The sequence below is a fragment of the Camelina sativa genome, chromosome 20 (assembly GCF_000633955.1).
Source record: "Camelina sativa cultivar DH55 chromosome 20, Cs, whole genome shotgun sequence".
Classification (NCBI taxonomy): Eukaryota; Viridiplantae; Streptophyta; class Magnoliopsida; order Brassicales; family Brassicaceae; genus Camelina; species Camelina sativa.
The window spans coordinates 25,701,602-25,724,611 of NC_025704.1; the positions used below are offsets into that span (position 1 = coordinate 25,701,602).

The 23,010-nt window shown below is 31.6% G+C and overlaps 2 protein-coding genes and 2 pseudogenes across 2 annotated transcripts in view; 3 read left to right on the top strand and 1 right to left on the bottom strand.

The window, feature by feature from the left end:
- LOC104771688 overlaps positions 1 to 1,523 on the bottom strand; it is a 3,455-nt gene extending 1,932 nt beyond the window's left edge. The window contains exons 1-3 of the mRNA XM_019242321.1: positions 1,210 to 1,523; positions 737 to 778; positions 346 to 443 (exon numbers count right to left, since the gene is read on the bottom strand). Coding sequence (XP_019097866.1) covers positions 346 to 441 — 96 coding nt within the window. The 5' untranslated portion in view covers positions 442 to 443; positions 737 to 778; positions 1,210 to 1,523. The remainder of the gene's footprint in view (positions 1 to 345; positions 444 to 736; positions 779 to 1,209) is intronic.
- On the top strand, positions 8,119 to 9,935 carry LOC104771689 (annotated as a pseudogene).
- On the top strand, positions 10,560 to 12,217 carry LOC104771690 (F-box/FBD/LRR-repeat protein At5g44980-like). Its single transcript, XM_010496254.2, has 3 exons — positions 10,560 to 11,460; positions 11,552 to 11,695; positions 11,766 to 12,217. Exons 1-3 carry the CDS (start codon positions 10,567 to 10,569, stop codon positions 12,057 to 12,059), a joined length of 1,332 nt encoding a protein of 443 aa, XP_010494556.2. The 5' UTR covers positions 10,560 to 10,566; the 3' UTR covers positions 12,060 to 12,217.
- Positions 21,450 to 23,010, top strand: part of LOC104772822 — a 16,967-nt pseudogene continuing 15,406 nt past the window's right edge.

Consider the following 23,010-nt stretch of genomic DNA (forward strand, 5'->3'; position numbering starts at 1 on the left):
CTCAGTGTACTTTGGACCGTCTGAAGTTGTTTCAATCTCCATTTCTCTCCAAAATGCATGATGATCAACATCTATGTTCTCCGACTAGTCAATTGGATGACAGTTTAATCCCGTTATTTCAGCAAACTCATTTAACAAAAATCTGATAGGTCTACCATCAATCAACAACCATACCTCATGCGAATTGTTGACTGCTAGCTGATGTGTAAGGATATAGTGAACTTTTGCAGGAGACCATGTGTATGATACTTCAGCTAACTTAATAAATACTCCAAGCGATGATTCCTTCAACTTACGCCACACATCCAATCCTAAACCCTCTTTCATTTTCCCAATTTTTGACAAATAGCAATTATGGTTCATGCTCCTGTTTTGCAAGGGAGATCTTCCTTCTTCATAGATGCGAGGAGAATATTTTGAGACTGTACTCGAGGAAGCCATTCCTATACATATTGAAATTTAAATTATGAGTCAACAAAGTATATAGGATCAGCTACAATAAAACCCATCGGAAACAAAACATGTGTGATTGAGATCAATAAAAATCGATCACTAAAATATTTAACATTGCATAAATATGTGTCTAAAACAATAAAAATCCATATCAAACAAGAATTTGGCCAAAGAAATCACCAAAAAGTATCCCGATGAAGTTAAAAATTTAATAAATAGACTCTCACGAAATTGAAAATTGGTGTTGGACAATCTTCAAGCTAGGATATTAAAAGAAACTCACCAAAGGTCTAAAATTGACAATAATGGAAGAAAGAACTTCTTGCTGGAAGGTAAACAGCACCGATTATTTTGAGGACCACCGAAACAATTGAGGAGCAAGATCCAAAACAAAAAAGGGATAAATTAAACAAGCCAAAAATCGAGAGCACCACCGATTATAATCGAACCCAAAACTAAATTGAATCCAAACAAACTTAAAACCCATTGCAAACAATTCGTGGGAAGAATATAACCGATGCTAATCAGCTTACATAAATTTCACCTTCAAACCAAAACATCTAAAATTCCGAAACAAAATAGCAACTTACATAAATTTCGCTTACATGCATACATCTCACCTTGTTAGCAAAAGTATAAAAATTTATCCCAGAAAGAAACCGATAAAGTCCACAAATTGAAAAAAAATACTAGACACTATCGAAATTGAATATCGGATTTGCTAAAATTATAATCTACGAATTGAAAGGAACTCACCAAATGTCTAAAATTGACAATAATCGAAGAAGGAAGTTGCGGTTGGAAGAAGAACAACACTCGCCAAACCTTAACCGACAGAGACCCACGGCGAGCCAATTTTGATCTTTTAATCTCCTAATGTCGATCTGTTAATCTCCTAACGAAACCTTACCCAATGTCGATATGTTAATCTCCTACGACGGACACTCAAAACAAGACCCACGGCGAGCCCAAGTCGGAGAAGAAACCACGCCGTTTTATTCTCTCCCACGCCGGCGAAGAAACCAAAGTTCGTGTCTTTTTTTTTTTGTCAAACCCAAGTTGGGTTTTTGTTGTTTTAAGAAAAAACTGTTATGTCGAGGTTTTTAGTTTAAGAAATAACCTAATTAATTTTTTTAATAACCATTTAAATTAATGTTACAAGGGTATTTTTTCAGTGTTTGGTTTTTTGAACTTTTAACAAGAAATCTGTGTCAATGTTTTCAGAATCGAATGGGGTCCAAGTCAGTTATTTTTGGCCAAATTGGTGTCAAACTGGGTAAATCTCACTATTTTTAATAGACACTTTTATATAATTTTGTATGTGTAATATCATATTTAAAATGTTTTATGTTATAAAAATATACACAACTATCTTATATTTGTATAAATTTTTCTATACTTTTTTTTTATACAACAAAAGATTAGCTCATATGAGCCAATTGAGTGGAAAACTGTTACATATAAAATATTATGCGGAGATGTACGCACTTGGCGTGCCAAAAAATCTGAATTTATATTTGCATTTCTAGATAATAAGAGATAAAGAGAAAAAAGTAAACTTCTCCCTGTCAATCTTGATATAATTGAGGTATGTCAAGAATGCTGGCCAATCTAAAGGAGAAGACACCATCTTCATCAAGTCTGAGTAGTTTATCAAGTCTGAGCAGTTTTTATAAAAAGCCACATCCCGATAGTCATGTCCGATCATGCACCACAAAGTCCAGATGAAAGTTTCCACTTCAGCATGTAAAAGGGAGGGACTATGCCGGAAATTGGTGGCTCCCATAGTCGGCGACGAATCCTGAAACAACGTACAAAACAATTCTGCACCTCCAAATTTTATTCTGCAAATTTTATACGCTTTATAAATACCTTTTAAACCCTTTTAAGTACCTGTTAAAAAAATTTAAAATCTTAAAAAATATGAAAAATATTTGGATTTAGTCTCCAATTAGTAGTTACTATCAAGAAATATTATAAATCTTTATAAAACTTTATAATTTCAGATTGACAAGGTCTATTTATAAAAAATTATGATATTTTGAATAACAATAGATTTCAAGTGTGTTTTAGATGATTGAATTACGAGAGACCGTTAGTTATTTCAAATGATTTTAAATGAATTTTAAGTTGAATATAAATGAATTTGAAAAGATTTTTAAAAATCATAAATTTAATAACAAGTGATTTTAAAAATACTCTAAAATCTTCTAAAATATCAAGTTCAATACCCTCTATTTATAATTTCATAATAAATCTTGTTTTTAATATGATTCGAGTATCCTACAAAAGTTTATTTTACAGGCCAAAGCAAATGTAAATTAATGAATGGAGGCAAACACACGACCTTTATCATTTAGTACGGATAATGATTCGCAAGCACATTCTCTAATCTCTTGGACAAGCCCACATGTTCCTCACATAAAATGAAGCTTTGATGCAAGTTATGATTCAACTACAAACAAGACAACTGGAGAATGGATTATTCGAGATCATGAAGGGATTGCAAAGTCTTGGGGTTCTTCTCGTTTACAAAATACAAATTCACCTTTGGAAGCTGATGTTCTGGTTCTACTAGCATCAATGCAACAAACCTGGATTCGAGGTTTTACTTTTACCAAAATTAACTTTGAAGGCGATTGTCAGATATTGATGAACAATTTAAACAATGGTCTTTTGGATGTCTCCATAGCAGGAATTTTGTCAGGTTTATGAGCTTCAAAATTTGCTGATAAAAGTTTTGTACATGTGAAGCGCAGTTTTAACAATGTTGCTATTACAACAGCTTGGCAAAATATGGATGCGATGAATCAAATTTTTATTCTGCAAGTTTTAATCGCCTATATAACTTGCGAACAATTTGTATAAGTGAAAATATACCAGTTTGACAAAAATTTGGTAATTAATTGCTAGATTGACAACACTCCATCCTATAATGAAACAAAATTTACCTAAAAATATTGAAAACCCAGAATTCTTTTTTTTTTTGAAAAAACGGAAAACCAAAAAAATAATAGTATTTAATATATTGATTTAAAAATATGATTAATAAAAAATATAAAATGATTAAAAATTTATGTTTATATTTTTAAAATAATTTTAAAAATAAAATATGATTTGAAATATAACATATAAAAATATTTAACCTCTTAATTTGGGTTTATGAGTTAATTTAATTAACCTCTCAATTTGGGTCAATTTAGTTTCGGTCCCTTTGTATTTTAATATTTCAAACTAATAAAATCTTATTTCGACAATTTTTTTTTTCCAGATTTAATAAGGGAAAATTGGAAATAAAGGATCACTAAAAAAAAATTGTCCATCTATACTTTTTTTTGAAAATGGTCATTTTTACCTAAAATACCCATAAAAATTGAAAACCCCACATTTAACAAGTTTTAAAATGTGAAATATAGGAAAATAAGTAGATATACAATAATAGAGGTAATATTATTTTTTTCCAAAAAAAAAATGTATAAGTTGTTTTTTAAATGGATAAAATTTGATATAAAAAATTTAGAAAACGTTTTCCGCTGTTCTGAAAATTTAAGATGATGTGGTCTAACATTTTGTACATGTTATACTAAATTCAGAAATCGTTTCTGTTCTAAATAGTTTAGGGGCCCAAAATTCGGAATTCTACAAAATTCAGAATTTGTATTCTACGGTTTACTCTATGTTCTAAACGTTTTAGTATAATCTTTCTATGGTTTAGTATATGCTCTAAAATCGTTAGAATATTTTTATTCTTTTTACTCTATCTCTGAGAAAATTAGTTGACATATACTACCAAAAAGTAGATTATATACTCTGAAACTTTTAGTGATTGCTAAATATAGAAAGTGAATATTTGGAATAGGAAACTCAATGTTTGTTAAGATTACGTTCTACAAAATTTAGAAAAGGTTGTCTAACTGTTTTAGAAATTTTACTGCACTAGTTTATCCATCCCTAATGGGGTTTGTCTCAGGTGGTACCATTGGTGGGGACATGGGTAGAACTCAGAGTCAACCTGCCCCAATAGGCCAATAGCACCTACTCATAATGCCTCGTTACATAACTCCAGCCAGGAACATTCACAGAGGTTTGATTCCTTTTAGTTTCACTATGTTGCAAGTTGTAACATAGTAATAGTATTGACCTGTTTCTCTTACTGTTGCAGTTCGGAGAATCGGCCTAGAGAGAGGAAGAGAAGATCTGGTTGGGATAATTGAGTGCGCCACGTTTTGCATGATAAGTTTGATGAAGTGGTTTACGCAAATGTGTAATGAATGTTGTATAATTTGTTTTTAAAATATTGTTGTTTATCCTTTTAAAAAGGGTTCAATTACAAAAAAGAAAGAATCACACTTGAGTTTCATACAAGAGACGAGAGAAGTAAAAAGCTTATTACATGTCTTGAAGCAAAGTGACGGACATGATCTCAATTGGTGACTTTGGTTGATACTGTTCATCAGTCTCAACCTCCTTGATGTCCTGAACGACGTCTTGTGCCTTGGCAACTCGACCAAAGACAGTCAATTTCTCGTTCAGATCTGTGATCTGAGCAGATACAGTGAAGAAGTCGAATCCTCCTTGCTCGTTTTTAGCTTTAGGAGTTCCCACCATGAATTCTTCTTGTTTCAAACTTGATAAAAAAAAAAAAACACAGAGAGAAAGAGTCCATCCATCATCTGCTGTCGCTGTCTTTTTTTTTTCTTTTTTACGATTTGGTAAAAAAGTGAATTGGGAGTGAAGTTTTCATTTCTTTTGGATGTAGAAAACTCTGGTTTTGACAAAAAAAAAAAACTCTGGTTCCAGAAGAGGTTTCTATATAGGAAAAAAGATGGCTAGCTACATGAAGTATAGAAGAATGCATGGTCACACATGCCAAGTATAATATTGTATCCTCAACTACACGAAGTATATGTATTGCATGGCCACATGCATGAACTATATGACGTTATGTGGTCAACACCATAGACATAAAATCCAGTACACCGGTCGAATGATTCCGGCAAAGACCGACGTTGACTCCGGCGTTGACCAACATTGACAAAAAAATGTATTTTTTTATTAAAAAAATAATAATAAATTATTTATGGTTTTTCATGATTAGAAAACATAATCTATTCAATATCTAATTATTTATATATCTCTAATCTATTCATTCTTATAATTAGTTACTTTTTATTTTTAAAGCTAAAATAATAGTTAAATAAAATCATTAATCAATATTTTCAAGAAATATATATATATATATATATAAAATATGTAATTATTAATGATTTTATATATATAAATCTCTGATCATCAAATTATTAAATTTTAAATACTACAAGAATCAATAAAATCAAATTCAACTACTTTCATTAAAAAATAATATGCAAAAGATTTGAGTATATGACTCTTTACTTTAAAATTTTCATGGTAAAGAGTATACAAAATTTTAGATACTCTTTGGTATAAAAAAAATTACTTACTCCTAATAACATGTAAACAATAACAAAAAAATTAATATTATTTACTTTTAACAGATAAAATTAAAGATACATAATTATTTTCAATATATAATATAAGGGCATTTGAAATAATCCTCTTATTCTATATCCTTTTGCAAACATATCCTAAAATCAAGATAAAATCTATATATATTTTGAAAATAATTATTAATTATTTTTATTTAACTATTATTTTAGCTTTAAAAATAAAAAGTAACTAATTATAAGCAAAAATACATTAGAGTTATATAAATAATTGGATATTGAATAGAATATGTTTTCTAATCATGAAAAACCATAAATAATTTAATATAATAATTTATTATTTTGTTTAATATAAAAAATTAAAATATAATTTTTTTGGTCAATGTTGGTCAACGCCGGAGTCAACGTCGGTCTTCGCCGGAATCATTCGACCGGTGTACCGGATTGTATGTCTATGGTGTTGAGCACATAACATCAGATAGTTCATGCATGTGGTCATGCAATACATATACTTCGTGTAGTTGAGGATACAATATTATACTTGGCATGTGTGACCATGCATTCTTCTATACTTCATGTACTAGCCATCTTTTTTCCTTCTATATACTCAATTTTTTTATTTTTTTTTATTTTTTGTAAATTATTGAAAATTAAGTTTATTGTAATTTCGTATATTTGGTGGTTTTTAAAAGTAAAGGCAAAATTGAATTTTTATTATTATAAAACCTATTTGACCAAACCTAAAAAAGAAAAATATATATGGACATTTATATTTAAAAATATACTTTATTTCCAATTTTCCCTAATAATAAAGGGTATTTTTTTTTTTTAAAAAAAAGAGTAGATGAAGGGGTATTCTTTCAAAGGGTACCGTAAAATAGGTAAAATCGACAAAATCTATGAAATCCATTTGAGTAAAGCAAAAGCTATTGTAGAATCCGGTGGTGAATCAAATCGTCGGTGAGTTCTTCAGATTCTTCTATTGCTTATTATGTTTTAGGTACATGTGATTATTAAACCCTAGAACTTGGGAGAAGTTTGTGGAAATTAACGCCCCCGATTTTTTATGTTGGAAGCTTTTAGGGTTTTGTGATGGGGAAGATAGAATCAGCGCACTTCCGGATTCTTTGTTAACTCAGATACTCTTAGAGCTTCTTACCAAAGATTCTGTCAAGACAAGCGTTTTATCGACCAGATGGAGAGATCTTTGGTTAAGTGTTCCTGGACTTGACTTCTATGATGCACGGGTACGTCTATTTGGTAGCCGTCCCCGTACCGGGGACATGTTGGGGACGGAAACTCTACGGGGACTCTATGGGGACGCCTTAGATGCTTTAGGGGAAGATAACATCGAATTTTTTGATATTTGCATCCATTTCATTTCATTGAAAGCACTCTTATCATAAGCATATTTTCATTTCTTTATGTTTTTCTACTTTCTAGACTCTTTTCCCCTCTCTCCTTTTCCCATTAGCTTTACTAATCCCCTCTTATTCAAGGTATGGGTATATTTTCTTATATGTTTATTGAAGTACCCAAGCCGTACCCGTATCTACTAATTTTTACTTTGCCGTTTTCCATCCCCGTTTCCGTACCCGATTCCTGTTCCCGTACCCGTTTCAGTGCAACCTAGCTTGACTTACAGGTCAGTGATTATTTCCCTGTTCATGAAGAAGTATTTGAGACCTTCATGGAAAAATTTATGGAGTTTAACCTCGGGTCACACCTGCAAAAGTTCAAGATAAAGAATGATCACGTCATATACAATGTACGTAGCGATTGGGTCACCACAGCGGTTGAACTGTTGGATACAATCCAAGTCCCACATCTGAAGTTTGAAGGGACTATCATTAATATATAAAGGGTTAGGGTCAATCTACTAATTGCCAATTGGTTTTTACTTAGAAGCCCAGGATAAGCCCAAATTTAACATGGTATCAGAGCCCAAGGTTAAAAATACTGGTGGATTTAGAAAAGTGGATAAGGACATGCCTCTTATCAACCCGAGTAATGGGGGCCCAAGAAGGGGTTTATTATCGGTCCAAGTGGGATCGGTTCGAGATGGAGTTGTCATCTCGAGGAGGCGTGGTCCTTGGATTGAAGGAGAGATTGTTGGATACAATCCAAGTCCCACATCTGAAGTTTGAAGGGACTATCATTAATATATAAAGGGTTAGGGTCACTGTTTGACATTGATTTCATGCCTATGAACATTTACCAGAGCAAGACATTGGTGTCTTTAAAGCTTGCAAATGTAGGGCTAATTGAGAATCAAGATATTGTTGTTTCTTTACCTTGTCTCAAGGTCATGTATCTAGATAACATTTGTTACGGTAACGATGGTCCTTTGGGTGCGGAGAAGCTCATTTCTGGATGTCCTATTCTTGAAGATCTTACCGTTGTTAGGATTTACTATGAGGATCTAGAAACATTGCCTCTTCTGCGTGTGAAATCTCAGACTCTGAAGATCTTCCGTTAAATTTTTAATTGGGGAATATCTACTACATATTTTTCTGCTGAAATTGATGCTCCGGAACTTAAGTACATGAGCTTTAGAGATAGTCAATCTGATAAAATCTTGGTCAAGAACCTGAGCTCCTTGTACAAGATAGACCTTGACACCCAATTTAACGTCAAATTTGGCGGCAGTCCTTTGGAGCCTGAGGATTTAAGGAAGAGAGACATAATCCTTGGTTTTCTCACCGGTATTTCGAGTGTAAGACATATGATCATCTCTCAGCCTACTCTAGAGGTATGTTATACTCTGATGCACAGCTTTATTTTTTAATGAAAAGATTCTCACATGTAACGTTTCTATTCTTCTTGGAGGTGCTTTCTAATTATCCAAAACCATTAACGATACCCAAGTTCCATAATCTATCTCATTTGGAGGCTGCATTCTCCAGCTCATCGTTGCAATTGCTGCCTGTTGGAATTCTTACATCTAACCTCTCTTAGGTTAGATCTCTCTTCTCTATATCTCACTAGATTTGGTTTGTTTAGTCTAGAGACAACGAGAACCTTTTTCTTCAGCTTCTACATTGTTAAACTTGGATAATTGTTCACTTACAACATTACATTTCTTTTATACTACTTCTTCCTCTTAACCTAATTACTATGCTACAAACAATCAAACCCACTTAACACATTGGGCTTAATTCACTTATGGCCCAAACACCTTATTACAAAACACACAAGTCTAACTTCTTCTTCCTTGTTGACTTTTCCCTTGTTGTTGACTCTTGCTCCTTCGCTGTCACGACACTTTCAATCTTCTTGTCCGCTTTGCTTCTTCTTCTCTTCATCTTCTTCTTACTCTTCTCTTTGTTTACTCCACTTGCAGGATTAACCAATTAATCAACTTCCAACACTGCCAGCCTTCCTTGAGAGCTGCCTGAATCTGAATAATCTCATCTTGGTAAAACTCTGTTTGATTTTGTGATTCGGCTAGAAATTTTTGAAATTTATTGTAAACTCATATTATTTATTTGGCAGATTTATTCTGTTACAGAGGAGCCAGAGCAACTCGACTTTACAGCCGTGCCTCGGTGTTTAACATCGACGCTGGAGTATGTTGAGATTAAGAAACTGATAATTAGAGCTGAAACTGGTATTAAAATAGTGAATTACTTTCTGGAGAATTCAGGCATACTCAAGAAACTCATTCTGAGTTTGACGGATTCTCCTATGAACAACCAAGAGCTAGAGAGCTACAAGAAGCTTCTTACATCTACAAAGCTTTCTCCCATATGTCACGTTGTCATTGGTTGAAATACAACTGATGATGCGGGTGAGCATATCTATGAGTGTAGGAATTTCAGTTTATGTACCTTTGGATTGATCTTATAGAAACCCTCTCTCGTTTGTTTTCAATCCAGTGTCATGGTTTATTAGGTTTGATAATCTTTTGCATTGCTTTTTGGTCTTTATGGTTTGAATTGTTTCAATATCTCCAGTTAGGATATCTTGTATGCTATAAGAGTCCTCGATTCTAAGGGTTTCCCTAATTCCCTTCTTTTCCATTTAAATCTCTTTAAATCCGTATCAGGAATACCAAGTCACACTACAGAACTGAAGATGATAAATGTTTCTTATAAGCATGGTCTCTTTGATTGCAAGTTTAGGAGATAGTGGAGACTTGAGACAGCATGGTTTGCTGATGTTCAAACTTCAAATATCTCCCTCGATGGAAATATTATTTTTGAGCACTTCAATAATGCAAATAACTCATGCTTGTTATATACTTTGATTAAATCCTCAGCACTATTCATAAATCACAATGGCTATTTATGCAGTTGTGCTATTTCAATTTTTTTGCCAACATCAAGGTTTGCTTAAGCCTTACCGTAAACCTGAAGTAGCTTATCTTGGTCCTCTTAGGTTAATTTTTACGTATGCGTTTTTTAGTTTTTACTTGTTAGTGACCCAACCTAAAAAAAAGCCCATAAAAAAAAAAAAGTAGGGTTTCCCGATCGATAATCTCCTTAAGACCTTAACTATCATTTTATCACTTTGTTTGTGATATCGCCAGAGATAATCTGCCGTCATATCAAATCATTTTTGACTATATTTTCGATTGTTCGTTAGAAATTTCAGAAACTCATCGCCCTAGGAAACGAATTTTTATGTTGATATTGATGTTGTAGGGATGGAGTGCGATTATACCAGCGAATTGCCGGATTCTTTGCTTACTCAGATTCTCTCATACCTTCGGACCAAAAATTATGTTAAGACAAGCGTTTTATCCAAGCGATGGAGAAATCTTTGGTTAAACGTTCCTGTACTTGACTTATACACCATTGAATTCCGGCCTTATCCTAACGAAGAAGACTTCGCAAGGTTTATGGAGAAATTATTTATGGAGTTAAACCGCGGGTCACACTTACAAAAGTTCAGGATAACGTATTGTGAATGCAATGGCTATCGAGATCGACTCATGGAGCTGATCAGAACAGTGGTTGATGGTGGAATTCAGCATTTGGATGTTTCTATGTATCCTTGTAACAGAGATGATTTCATGGGTCAGAACATCTACAAGAGCATGTCATTGGTCTCTTTGAAGCTTTGTAATGTAGAGTTAAAGAATCCAAAGTTTGTTGTTTCTCTACCTTGTCTCAAGATTTTGAAACTATCAAAAGTCTGTTACGGTGAGGATGGTCCTTTAGTTGTGGAGAAGCTCATCTCGGGATGTCCTGTTCTTGAAGATCTTGAGCTGATCAGGCCGTTTGATATTTTGAGTCCACAAGTTGTGTTGTTCCTGCGTTTGAGGTCTCAGACTCTGAATAGCCTTTGTTTCTCCTTTGCAGTGCATAGTGGGTGTACAGATTTTTCAGTTGAGATTGATGCTCCAAGAGTCAAGCATATGAGTGTTGAATGGAGTCAACCTGATAGCATTGTCGTAAAGAACCTGAGTTCCTTGTTCGAGATCGACATTCGTACCCAACGTTATCCTGTGAAACCAGATGATTTTAATATTTTCTGTGATTTCTTAACCGGGATATCTAGTGTAAGACATATGACAATCTCCTTGTGGGAACTACAGGTATATATATATTTATATACCTCTCTGATGCTTAATGTATTAATTCTCTATGGAAAATATCTGAAATGTATCGTTTTTATTCTTCTTGCAGATACTTTTTGGTTATTCCAAACTCGGACCGGTTCCCATATTCGAAAACTTGTATCATTTGCAGGCACATGTCAACAGCTCATCGCTACAACTATTGTCTGCCTTTCTTGAGAGCTGTCCCAATCTGAAAAACCTCATCCTAACTGTAAGAATCTGTGATTTGGCTAAAGAAGATTGATATATGATATCGTAAACTCAGCTTGTTTTTTCCGCAGAAATATTTTGTTGAAAAGGAGCCAGAGCAAATGGACATTACCAACGTGCCTCAATGTTTAATATCTTCGCTCGAGTATGTTGAGATTAAGAATCAGAGGAGGGATGGAATTGGGATTAAACTAGTGAATTACTTTCTTGAGAATTCAGCAGTCCTCAAGAAACTAACTATAGGCTTCGAATGTTCTTCTGTAACCAACGAAGAGCTAGAGAGATACAAGAAGCTTCTTACAACAACAAAGCTTTGTCCTACATTCTCGTACAACTCAAGTTGTGATTGTTCGAAATGCAGCTGATGTTGCGTCTGAGCACATGGGCTTGTTTCATCGAACATTAGTATAGGAAGAATTCACTCCCATTAGCCTTGTTTCATCGAACATTAGTATAGGAAGTATTTACTCCCATTAGCCTTGTCATTTTATTGACATGATTTTTTATTAGGTTTGCTCATCTTAACCAGTCTGTTTGGATCCTTAACACCATGGATCATCTTATATGCTTTAAAAGTCAAGATTATACATCTTTTTGCTTTCATTTTAATCTCAGTTTCATGGAGGACATATTGATGATCTCTCAATAGCCTTATGGTCTTTTTGATTAGATATGCTTATTGACAAGTATGATCACTTGAATAACTATGTTTTGGATAATGTTTTCTAGGGAGATTAATTATTAACAAAAACATCCGCTGATTTTTTTATGAATATGTCAAGAACATTAGATTAATGGGTTGTTGCCTTGTTGCAGAAGAAAATAAGAATTTTGTCCTTCTCTCTCTCTCTCTCTCTCTCTCTCTCTCTCTCTCTCTCTCTCTCTCTCTCTCTCTCTCTCTCTCTCTCTCTCTCTCTCTCTCTCTCTCTCTCTCTCTCTCTCTCTCTCTCTCTCTCTCTCTCTCTCTCTCTCTCTCTCTCTCTCTCTCTCTCTCTCTCTCTCTCTCTCTCTCTCTCTCTCTCTCTCTCTCTCTCTCTCTCTCTCTCTCTCTCTCTCTCTCTCTCTCTCTCTCTCTCTCTCTCTCTCTCTCTCTCTCTCTCTCTCTCTCTCTCTCTCTCTCTCTCTCTCTCTCTCTCTCTCTCTCTCTCTCTCTCTCTCTCTCTCTCTCTCTCTCTCTCTCTCTCTCTNCTAATCTCTACAAGAGACACAACTAGAAAACACAAGAGGTAAATCTAACCAAAATTTCCCTCCAAGAGACACACCTAATACGGTATTGGTTTCACAGGTTTTGTGGAAGCCCTTCGAATATTCGACGGATTTCACTCGCATCGCCTGCGATGAAGACTGGTATGGCGCGGGCCGTTTGGCGATTGAAGTGAGTGAAGGCATCTTCCGACGCTTCTTCCGTAATGTTCCAATTTTTTTTCTTTAATCGAAACGACTTTTTAATAGTCAAGCACAATTTGATAGTGTGGCATCTAACTCATCAACATTTTACTAATTGATTAATTTGTGGCATTGTATGCTTCTATACTATTAAAAGGGAAGCATTATTTACAAGGCAAAATGAAAGTTGAGAATATATGACATAAAATAACCCTGAATAAATTAAAAAGCATATAATAGGAGAAGGACATTAAAGTAATTTTTAATGTGAAAACAAGATGATCCGTTTGTGACCCCGGTTTTCTTAATTCGGATCATGTTTTACAAAACGGATCAAGAATAAAAAGTCTTGCATCCAAACATAATCGACCACAATTATACACAATAAAAGTCAAACAAAAAAAATATATTTTAGGGAAGTGAAAAAAAATCAGTATCGGTGATAATTAGTAACTTCCATAACTAATATTATGGAACATTAATCACACAGTTTAAATAACATATAATTCAATAGAAAACTATCCATATTTAAATTCTAATTAAAAATGAATCATTAAGTTGAAATCTCGAATATTATCTTAAATAATGATATCAAATCAAATATCTAATTAACCTCAAATGGTTGTTAATTAGCAAGTTAAATACGACCATATATAATTTTAGTAATTTAGGAAAATTGTTTTTATTTAGGAAATTAATGTGATACAAAAGTCTACACGTTTCATATCTTTTCTTGATTTAGTTTGAAAAATTTAGATTATCATATATACAAAATTTAAGCTACTTACCAAATTCTGTAGTTATCTTAGCTAATTATAAAAACGGGTATAAAATTATAAATTCAAAATTTTATATATGTAAACATATTTCATTTGGTTATTTATTTTGAGATATTTCCGGAAACATTGATTATCGATTTTATGTTACAAAATCGAACAGTTTAAAATTGATTTTACATTATGATTTTCCTTTTTATTAGTATATTAAAATAGATTGTATTGAGCTAATCTAATCTCTATATAAGACATATCGAAATATTTTGTTTCATTCATTCACAAAAAAAAAAAATTTGAGCATCAATATTTTGAATTTTGAGTTTCTTAACTTTTATATTTCAATATCTTTTAGTCTTTCAGATTTGAAACTCTTCAAGAACATGTGAAATATAAAAGTCAAGACTATAAAACTTCTAAAATATGGGTGCTGTGAAACAATCAAGTTCTTATAATCGATTTTATCTTATGATTTTTTTTTGTATAATTACCGTTTTTAATGTTAGTACATATATACATTAGTTATAATAGTATAGTTTTACTTCATGATTATATTGTTATAAAATCGAACAGTTTAAAATGGATTTTACATTATGATTTTCCTTTTTGTTAGTATATTAAAATAGATTGTATTGAGCTAATCTAATCTCTATATAAGACACATCGAAGTATTTTGTTTCATTCATTCACAAAAAAAATTTTGAGCATCAATATTTTGAGATTTGAGTTTCTTAACTTTTATATTTCAATATCTTTTAGTCTTTCAGATTTGAAATTCTTCAAGAACATGTGAAATATAAAAGTCAAGACTGTAAAACTGTTAAAATACGGGTGCTGTGAAACAATGAGGTTTTTATAATCGATTTTATCTTATGAACTTTTTTTTGTATAATTATCATTTTTTAATGTTAGTACATATATACATTAGTTATAACCGTATAGTTTTACTTCATGATTATATTGTTACACGTCGCCTAATGATAATAATCATATTAGTGTGAGTGATTTCTTCGATCTATTTCCAAATCATAATAATTTTTGCAGTGTTATAAGGTTCTGAAATGGCTAGCTTAACCATCTGATGAAGGTTTAGAACTAAAATATAAATAATGCAATGGTTCCTTCTCTTAGGTTTAACATCTCAAGACTAGAGTAACTTTGAAAAATTGTAATGAAAAATTTGTAACATATTTCATTTAAGATCTAATATTTTAAATTGATATTTTTCATTTTAAAATGATTTTAATTGTTTTTAGCCATACATGATTTAATAATATTTATATGTATTTATATGTTTGGAGGCGGTAAAAATAACAAATGTTGTTACTACATATGGTGTGAAAGAGAAAATATGAAAGAGTAATTGTTAAGGGACTTTAATCATGAATAATATGTAATTATATATCAAATTTGTTTATCCATCCACACATATAACGTAGGTATATATGTGTATATATATATGTTTGGTATAAAAAATCAAAATGTTATTAATATATTTTAAAAATTCGAATTTTAAATTCACATTTTTGTTTTTTTTATTCAATTTGGGTGCTATTTAAATTGAGGTTATCAAACAAAACAAAACATATGGCTACAATTGTCTATCCAAACTGATAGGAATCAATATAATCTTCAATAAAATTTTGGAAAGATAATTATAAATTTAAGTAATATAAGTAATTCATATTTAATTCTACCGTATATATAGAAATTATCATACCAACTAAAAATAAAGAATCCCCCTAATCTTCGCCTTCATGAACCATATAATGCAATTTCAAAAAAATATGTTTGGGTTTCAGTTTGAATCATTACGTTAATATCATAAGTCTTTCAATACAAATATATCAAAATGATAAAATTTTGATTCACACGAATATTCTTAATTTTCCTTATAATTCGAATATATTTTTTTGAAGCAAACATTAATTAGATTAAAAACCATAATTACTGTAACAGTGATAATGCATAAGGGTAAATTTCATGAATAAAAATACCAATGAATAAAGGATATCATATATTCATATGATATATAAATATACTATGAAATATGATATTTTCAATAAGAATAAAAAGTCAATAAATTTTGTACTCTTTTGCAAATGATTAATTTTGGGACAGGTAAAGTTCTACTTGGGGACAAAATTTACAGGAAATTCAAGTATTTTTAAAAACATAATAGATAAATTTTGAAAAACATAAAGAAAATTTGGATAATTTTCATTAATTTTNATGAAAGAGTAATTGTTAAGGGACTTTAATCATGAATAATATGTAATTATATATCATATTTGTTTATCCATCCACAGATATAACGTAGGTATATATGTGTATATATATATGTTTGGTATAAAAAATCAAAATGTTATTAATATATTTTAAAAAATCGAATTTTAAATTCACATTTTTGTTTTTTTTTATTCAATTTGGGTGCTATTTAAATTGAGGTTATCAAACAAAACAAAACATATGGCTACAATTTTCTATCCAAACTGATAGGAATCAATATAATCTTCAATAAAATTTTGGAAAGATAATTATAAATTTAAGTAATATAAGTAATTCATATTTAATTCTACCGTATATATAGAAATTATCATACCAACTAAAAATAAAGAATCCCCATAATCTTCGCCTTCATGAACCATATAATGCGATTTCAAAAAAATATGTTTGGGTTTCAATTTGAATCATTACGTTAATATCATAAGTCTTTAAATACAAATATATCAAAATGATAAAATTTTGATTCACACGAATATTCTTAATTTTCCTTATAATTCGAATATATTTTTTTGAAGCAAACATTAATTAGATTAAAAACCATAATTACTGTAACAGTGATAATGCATAAGGATAAATTTCATGAATAAAAATACCAATGAATAAAGGATATCATATATTCATATGATATATAAATATACTATGAAATATGATATTTTCAATAAGAATAAAAAGTCAATAAATTTTGTACTCTTTTGCAAATGATTAATTTTGGGACAGGTAAAGTTCTACTTGGGGACAAAATTTACAGGAAATTCAAGTATTTTTAAAAACATAATAGATAAATTTTGAAAAACATAAAGAAAATTTGGATAATTTTCATTAATTTTGTAAAACTTAAATACCCAAAAAAAGGTACATAAAATACGGGTATATATTCCATATGAACCTCTTACCTATTTTTTTATATGTTGGACTAAAAAATACAATCTCAAATTTATAAAAACCATAATTATGAGATAGAAAAAAAACATGACATATATGAGACGGGAAGAGTTTTTTTTTCTAGAAATAAACATACTATTTTTATCTTATATTTTTATTGTAGTTATTTCTACTAATAACAAAACAGATCTAATCCTTCTTTTTAACTAAAACACATAAAATATTGTACTGATATGAGTTTAGATTATAAATATTAATAATGTTCGTTAAAAATATGTTTACAAACATAAATCCACACATACGTAATATATTGTAAACCTAATAAATCACCTTAGTTTTTGAAATCAATCTCGCACGTATGTGCGGGTCCAAATCTAGTAATTTGTTAATATGGAATCAGCGTGATATCAATAAAAACACACGATGTTTTGGTACAGGTTGAAATTGGTCATTATCCCAATCTAGGTGTAGGTGGTGCCTTGGTTGGTGTCTCTTGAGAATTAAAAAGTACGAACCCTTGGCCTTGTTGTTTTTATTTATTTATGTATGTTACTAGTGGCCTTTTTGGCCCAATTAAGCCTTTTGTTAAAAAAATAATAATTATAGAAATCTCTCCTCTCTAAAATAAAATAAAGACTTATATTAATCTACACACATAAAAAAATGAAAAATAAAATATCCAACAATTATTACTAATTATAAAATAACTATAGTTAGATATTTATTATTTTAATATTCTTCTAAGTATGTTTTCATATTAATATATTATCTTAATATAAAAGTCAAAAATTCAAAAATAAAATATATAAAAAACCCTCTTAGGGTTTCCAAATCGATCATTAACGATCATCTCTCTAATTGACGGAGATGGACCAAGCCACTTTGAGATAGCTAAAGATGTGAACATGTTCTCTCCACAGAGAGGAGGGCAGAGCCGAGATTATTTCTATGGTGTAGGATGTTGAACGTAAGGTTATCTCCCCAAGATAGGAAGGTAGGGGAGATTGGACATAAGGTTATCTTCCCAATGGAGGAAGGCGGAGCCAAAATTCTCTCCATGGTGGAGCAGGTTGGATGCAAGATTCTCTCCTCGGTTTTTCCATGGTTAGTCATACACTATTGTTATGTAAATAAGTTTTCACCTGCGGTACACCGCGGAACTAAATTTTAAATTAATGTATTTTAAATAATAATTTTTCATTTATTTAGTTTTCAAATTCCCAATTTTTTTCAAATTAATTTATAATTTTGTTTATAATGTTTTTTCTTCATCTTACGTTTTACAGAGTTTATAACCTAATTACATTAAATTTGTTATTAGATAGAATATAAAATTTTGAAACACTTAGTTTTGTTTTCTATAATTAAACAGAGGTATATGCCTATATGGTATGTTAGTGTATATTTTTATGTGTATACAATTTTCTTTTTTTGGAACATTAATAATGTGTTGTAGTATGTGTAATATTTTGTAGTTCATATACTAAATAATTTTTAAGTTAATATTCCAAACTATGACTACAAAGCTATAGTATATGAAATAAACTAATAGTTTTAGTATTGGTTCTATAGTCCAAACCCGCCATGCTAGGCGGATCACGTAACATGTTAAAAGATTTTTAATCCGCAAAAACTTATCATACGAAACCCGTGAAAGTAAAATATAGTATGTGAGGCTAAAAGTCACTTTTTATCAAATCAGTTTTTCAAATTTTTAAAGAACTAGATTAGAACCCGTCCGATGTGCGGGTTTATAGTTTTTAAAATAAAATTAAATTTAACAAAGAATATAAAGTAAGTATTTTTAGTAAGTAAAAACTATCTATAAAAGCAAATAGATACACCAATGTGTCTAATGTGATATTTGGTGTAAAATGTGCGACTATGTGGTTGAAACTATTAATCACATTTTTTTTGAATGCCCTCACTCGTGTAAAGTTTGGGATTTATCTCCGACTCCGGTCTCATCAAAGGATTTTTCATATGAGTCGGTATACTCAAATTTGGATTTTGTTTACTAGAGGGATATCTCTCAACAGGGTGATCCGATCAACTTCTTCAATTACCATGAATTTTATGGGCAATCTGGAAGACCAGAAATAAAAAAAGTTTTTCAAGGTTTAGAGATTAAGACGAATGATATAATTGCTCAGGCTTTGGGCGATAAGTTAGCCTGGGAATGGGCGCTTTCTTTTACGGCTGTCATGTCAGCTCCATCTTCGTCCTCGGATGTCCAGGTTTCTTCACCTTGTTATCAGATTGATGGTTCTTGGAAAGCAACCAATGTGCATTCAGGATTGGGCTGGTGGTGTTGCGTTGATGAGGAGCGAACCTTGTTGTTGGGGGCCAAGTGTCTAAGACGGAGCCCCTACCCCCTGCATTCAGAGTTAGAAGTATTGTTGTGGACCATGGAGCGGATACGTGCTGAGTTACTGACTATGGTGCAATCCTCTGAATATTGGCTGTTCTTCTCCAACTTGCTCGATGAGTTTAACTCGCTAGAGTCTTTCCTACTATTTTCCATCTCTTGGATCCCGCGTGCATCAAATTCGAAGGCGGATTGTCTTGTCCATGCTTCACATTTTCTTATCTCTGAAGTTTCTTTTGTAAACTCCTTCCTTCCGGCTTGGCAACTAATGGAGAAATTTCCTTTTAATTTATCATTTGGTTGAAAAAAAAATAGATACACTTTTCGATAAAAAAATAGTTGTAGATGAGTTCAAATTATTAAAATTAAATTAAATTTAACAAATAATATATATTTAATTCTTTTTGTAAGTAAAAACAATGTATAAAAGTAAAGAGATAAACTTTTAGTTATAGAAAATTTGGTTGAAAAAAATAGATACACTTTTAGATACAGAAAATAGTTGTAGTTGAGTTCAAAGTTATTAAAATTAAATTAAATTTAACAAAGAATATATATTTAATTTTTTTTGTAAGTAAAAAACAATGTATAAAAGTAATGAGATAAATAGTTGTTTTTTTTTTGCTATAATACTCTAATGTATATCCCATTTACAAATCTACTGTCTATATTACCACTAAAAGTGTATTTGTACACACAAATATATTTTACCTGTTAAAATATATTATTTAGTTTTTACTACTACCAACAAATTATCTTTATCAACACGTTAAATAACCTATTATATGTCCCTTCACTTTAACATTTTTTTAGTTACAAAAACGCATACTTTAATCTTACATACTCCTATCTTATATATTAAAATAGCAATCTTTTTGAATAAATTTTTGATTGGTGAAAAAAATATGAGACGATCTATTTTTTTTTTTATTTTTTTTTACTTCAACAATCGTTTCTTTATGTAAAGGTGAGTATTTTCATTTTCTTAGAAACAATAATTAATTATATAATTTTCACAATCATTTTTTATCTTATATAAAAAGTAATCTTTTTTCTTGTAAAATTAGCAAATTAAAATTAAAATAAGTAAAATAATATTATAATTTCGAATTTTATGATATATATATATAATTTATCTTATAATTAAATTTTAAATAAAATTAGGTTTTATTTTATCTATTTTACTTATAGTAGGTTTTTGAACTTTTACATTTTTATTTTCCTAAATTTTAATAAATTTAGAATTGACATATGTCAACATCTGAATGATACAATTGACACGTGTCACAATCTTGTTAATGAGTAATTTTGACATCAAACTTTATATAATAAGATAATACCCCTTCACTCGCCTCCTTATAAATTAAGGAAATAAAATCTGTATACATTTACAATTATGTTTGTTACCTTTTAAAACACTTAGCTTCTATAAAAAAAAATCAAATATAATAGAGTTAATTTTTTATTAAATTAATTATTTAATGCCAATGGCATACTTGTAAATAGGTTTAAACTTCAGGATTTATTTCATAAATGTCTCCAAAAATATATATATAGATTTGTTTTTTATTCGAAAAATATTTTTTGAGCCAACAGTTTTAGTGATTAAATAAACTATGCAAAAGTGAAAGTAAAGAGACATATAATAGTTGTCCTAATTTGTTCATATAGATATTTTCTAGGTGGTGGTAAATAATATATTTGTATATGAATATAAATCAGTATTGTAACAAAAAGAAAATTTTAATATATTTTTATGAAATTTAATTTTATTTACAAAATTTTAAACCTTATCTAGTAGATAAATAAATTTCCCTTTATTTGGTTGCATGCACCAAATTCTAGTTCTGTTTGGATTTATAATATACATGTATTTGCTATTCGGTACGACGGATAATATATTCTCTCTTTCGTTACAGTTCGTTGGGTGAGTTTCTCAGATTCCTACCTTGATCGTTACGTTTTTGTGTGATTGTTTCATTGACGTAAATCCGATCGGTCTCATCAAGAATTTTGATATATATTGTAATCTTGGAAGCTGTTAGGGTTTCGTTACTGTGATGAGGAATGATATAATCAGCGAGCTTCCTGAGTTTTTGATAACTCAGATCCTCTTATGGCTTCCGACAAAAGATTCGGTTAAAACAAGCGTTTTATCAACAAGATGGAGAAATCTATGGCTTAATGTTCCAGGAGTAGACTTAAACTCCAGTGACTTCCCTTTTCCTTACAGAGATAGCATCTACAACGTCACCGAAAGATTTCTTGAATTTAACAGTGAGTCACGCCTTCAAAAGTTCAAGATTAAGAATAATCACGGCAGATACAATGTGTGTAGCGAGAGACTGAAGGAGTGGGTCGCCACAGCGGTTGATAGAGAGATTCAACATCTAGATGTTAAGACCAAGAATCCTCTGAATCTCAAAGATTTCATGCCAAATGAACATTTATAAGAGCAGGACATTGGTGTCTTTAAAGCTTGTATACGTAGGGATGAATGACCCTGCAGAGTTTAGTGTTTCTCTACCTTGTCTCAAGATCATGCATCTAGAAAACCTTTGGTACCGTAACGGTAATGCTGATTCTTTGATTGTGGAGAAGCTCATCTCAGGGTGTCCTGTTCTTGAAGATCTTACCGTGATAAGGATTCATGATTGTGAGAACTGAAAACGAGTTTCTCCTTCCGAAGTGATTTAAACGTGGAGGAGCTTATCGCCGTTAAGTAGTTCCGAACTGGATTAAGAGAGTTTTTGAGTATTTGAATTTGTATTGCTTTTTTGGAAAAACGTTCGATCCTTTACAACTGACACCCCCCTTACATATTTATACCGACCAATTTATTACCCAATTAATGCACAATTAATAGGACGCGATTTGCGCGGTCTAATTAATCCTCTTGAATGCGGGAATCTTTGACCGGGCCCGAGCTGCGAGCTGACCAACACGAAGCATCTCCGCGCTCTCTTCCTTTCTCCGGGCCTGATGGGCCTATCGGCAATACCCTCTTGGCCCATTAGACAAGCCCGGCCTAGGCCCTCTTGCCTATTGCCCGAGATGACAGATCGTGGGTACAACAGTTGCCCCCCAAGTCTCCCGAGCTGAACAGTTCGGGGGACTTTTAACCTTCAAGCGATCAATTTCGGGAAACTGAATATTCCCCATATCTCCACGATTTGATCGTGGTAATGATGGGATTTGCCTTCCCGAACAAGCCTCGGGGCCCACTAGGTGGCGTGTTAACTATAAGAGAGAGAGAGAACGGTGCGAGACCTTTCACTTCCCCAGGTAATCATTGCTCCCTGGTTCCGTGTATAAAGGTAAACTCGACTTCTCTCTCTTTCAGTCTTAATCCCCAACTGTGCTTGTGTTTTCCGTTCTCCGATTTTCTTTCTTTTCCTCTGTGAACTTCTTTACTTTCGCCGGAAAACCCTTCACTCTTCCTTTATTTCTTGCTACTTTTACCAGAAAAGCATGTCTCCACCGAAATCCTCATCGGGAAAAACCGCAAAACCCTTGATTCCGGGCGTTTTCGGCCCCCACCAGCCGTCGATTCTTTCTGCGGAGANCTGCCAGATCCAAGTTAGGTGTTGCTTGACTTTCCGTCTCACCTTTTAACTGTTT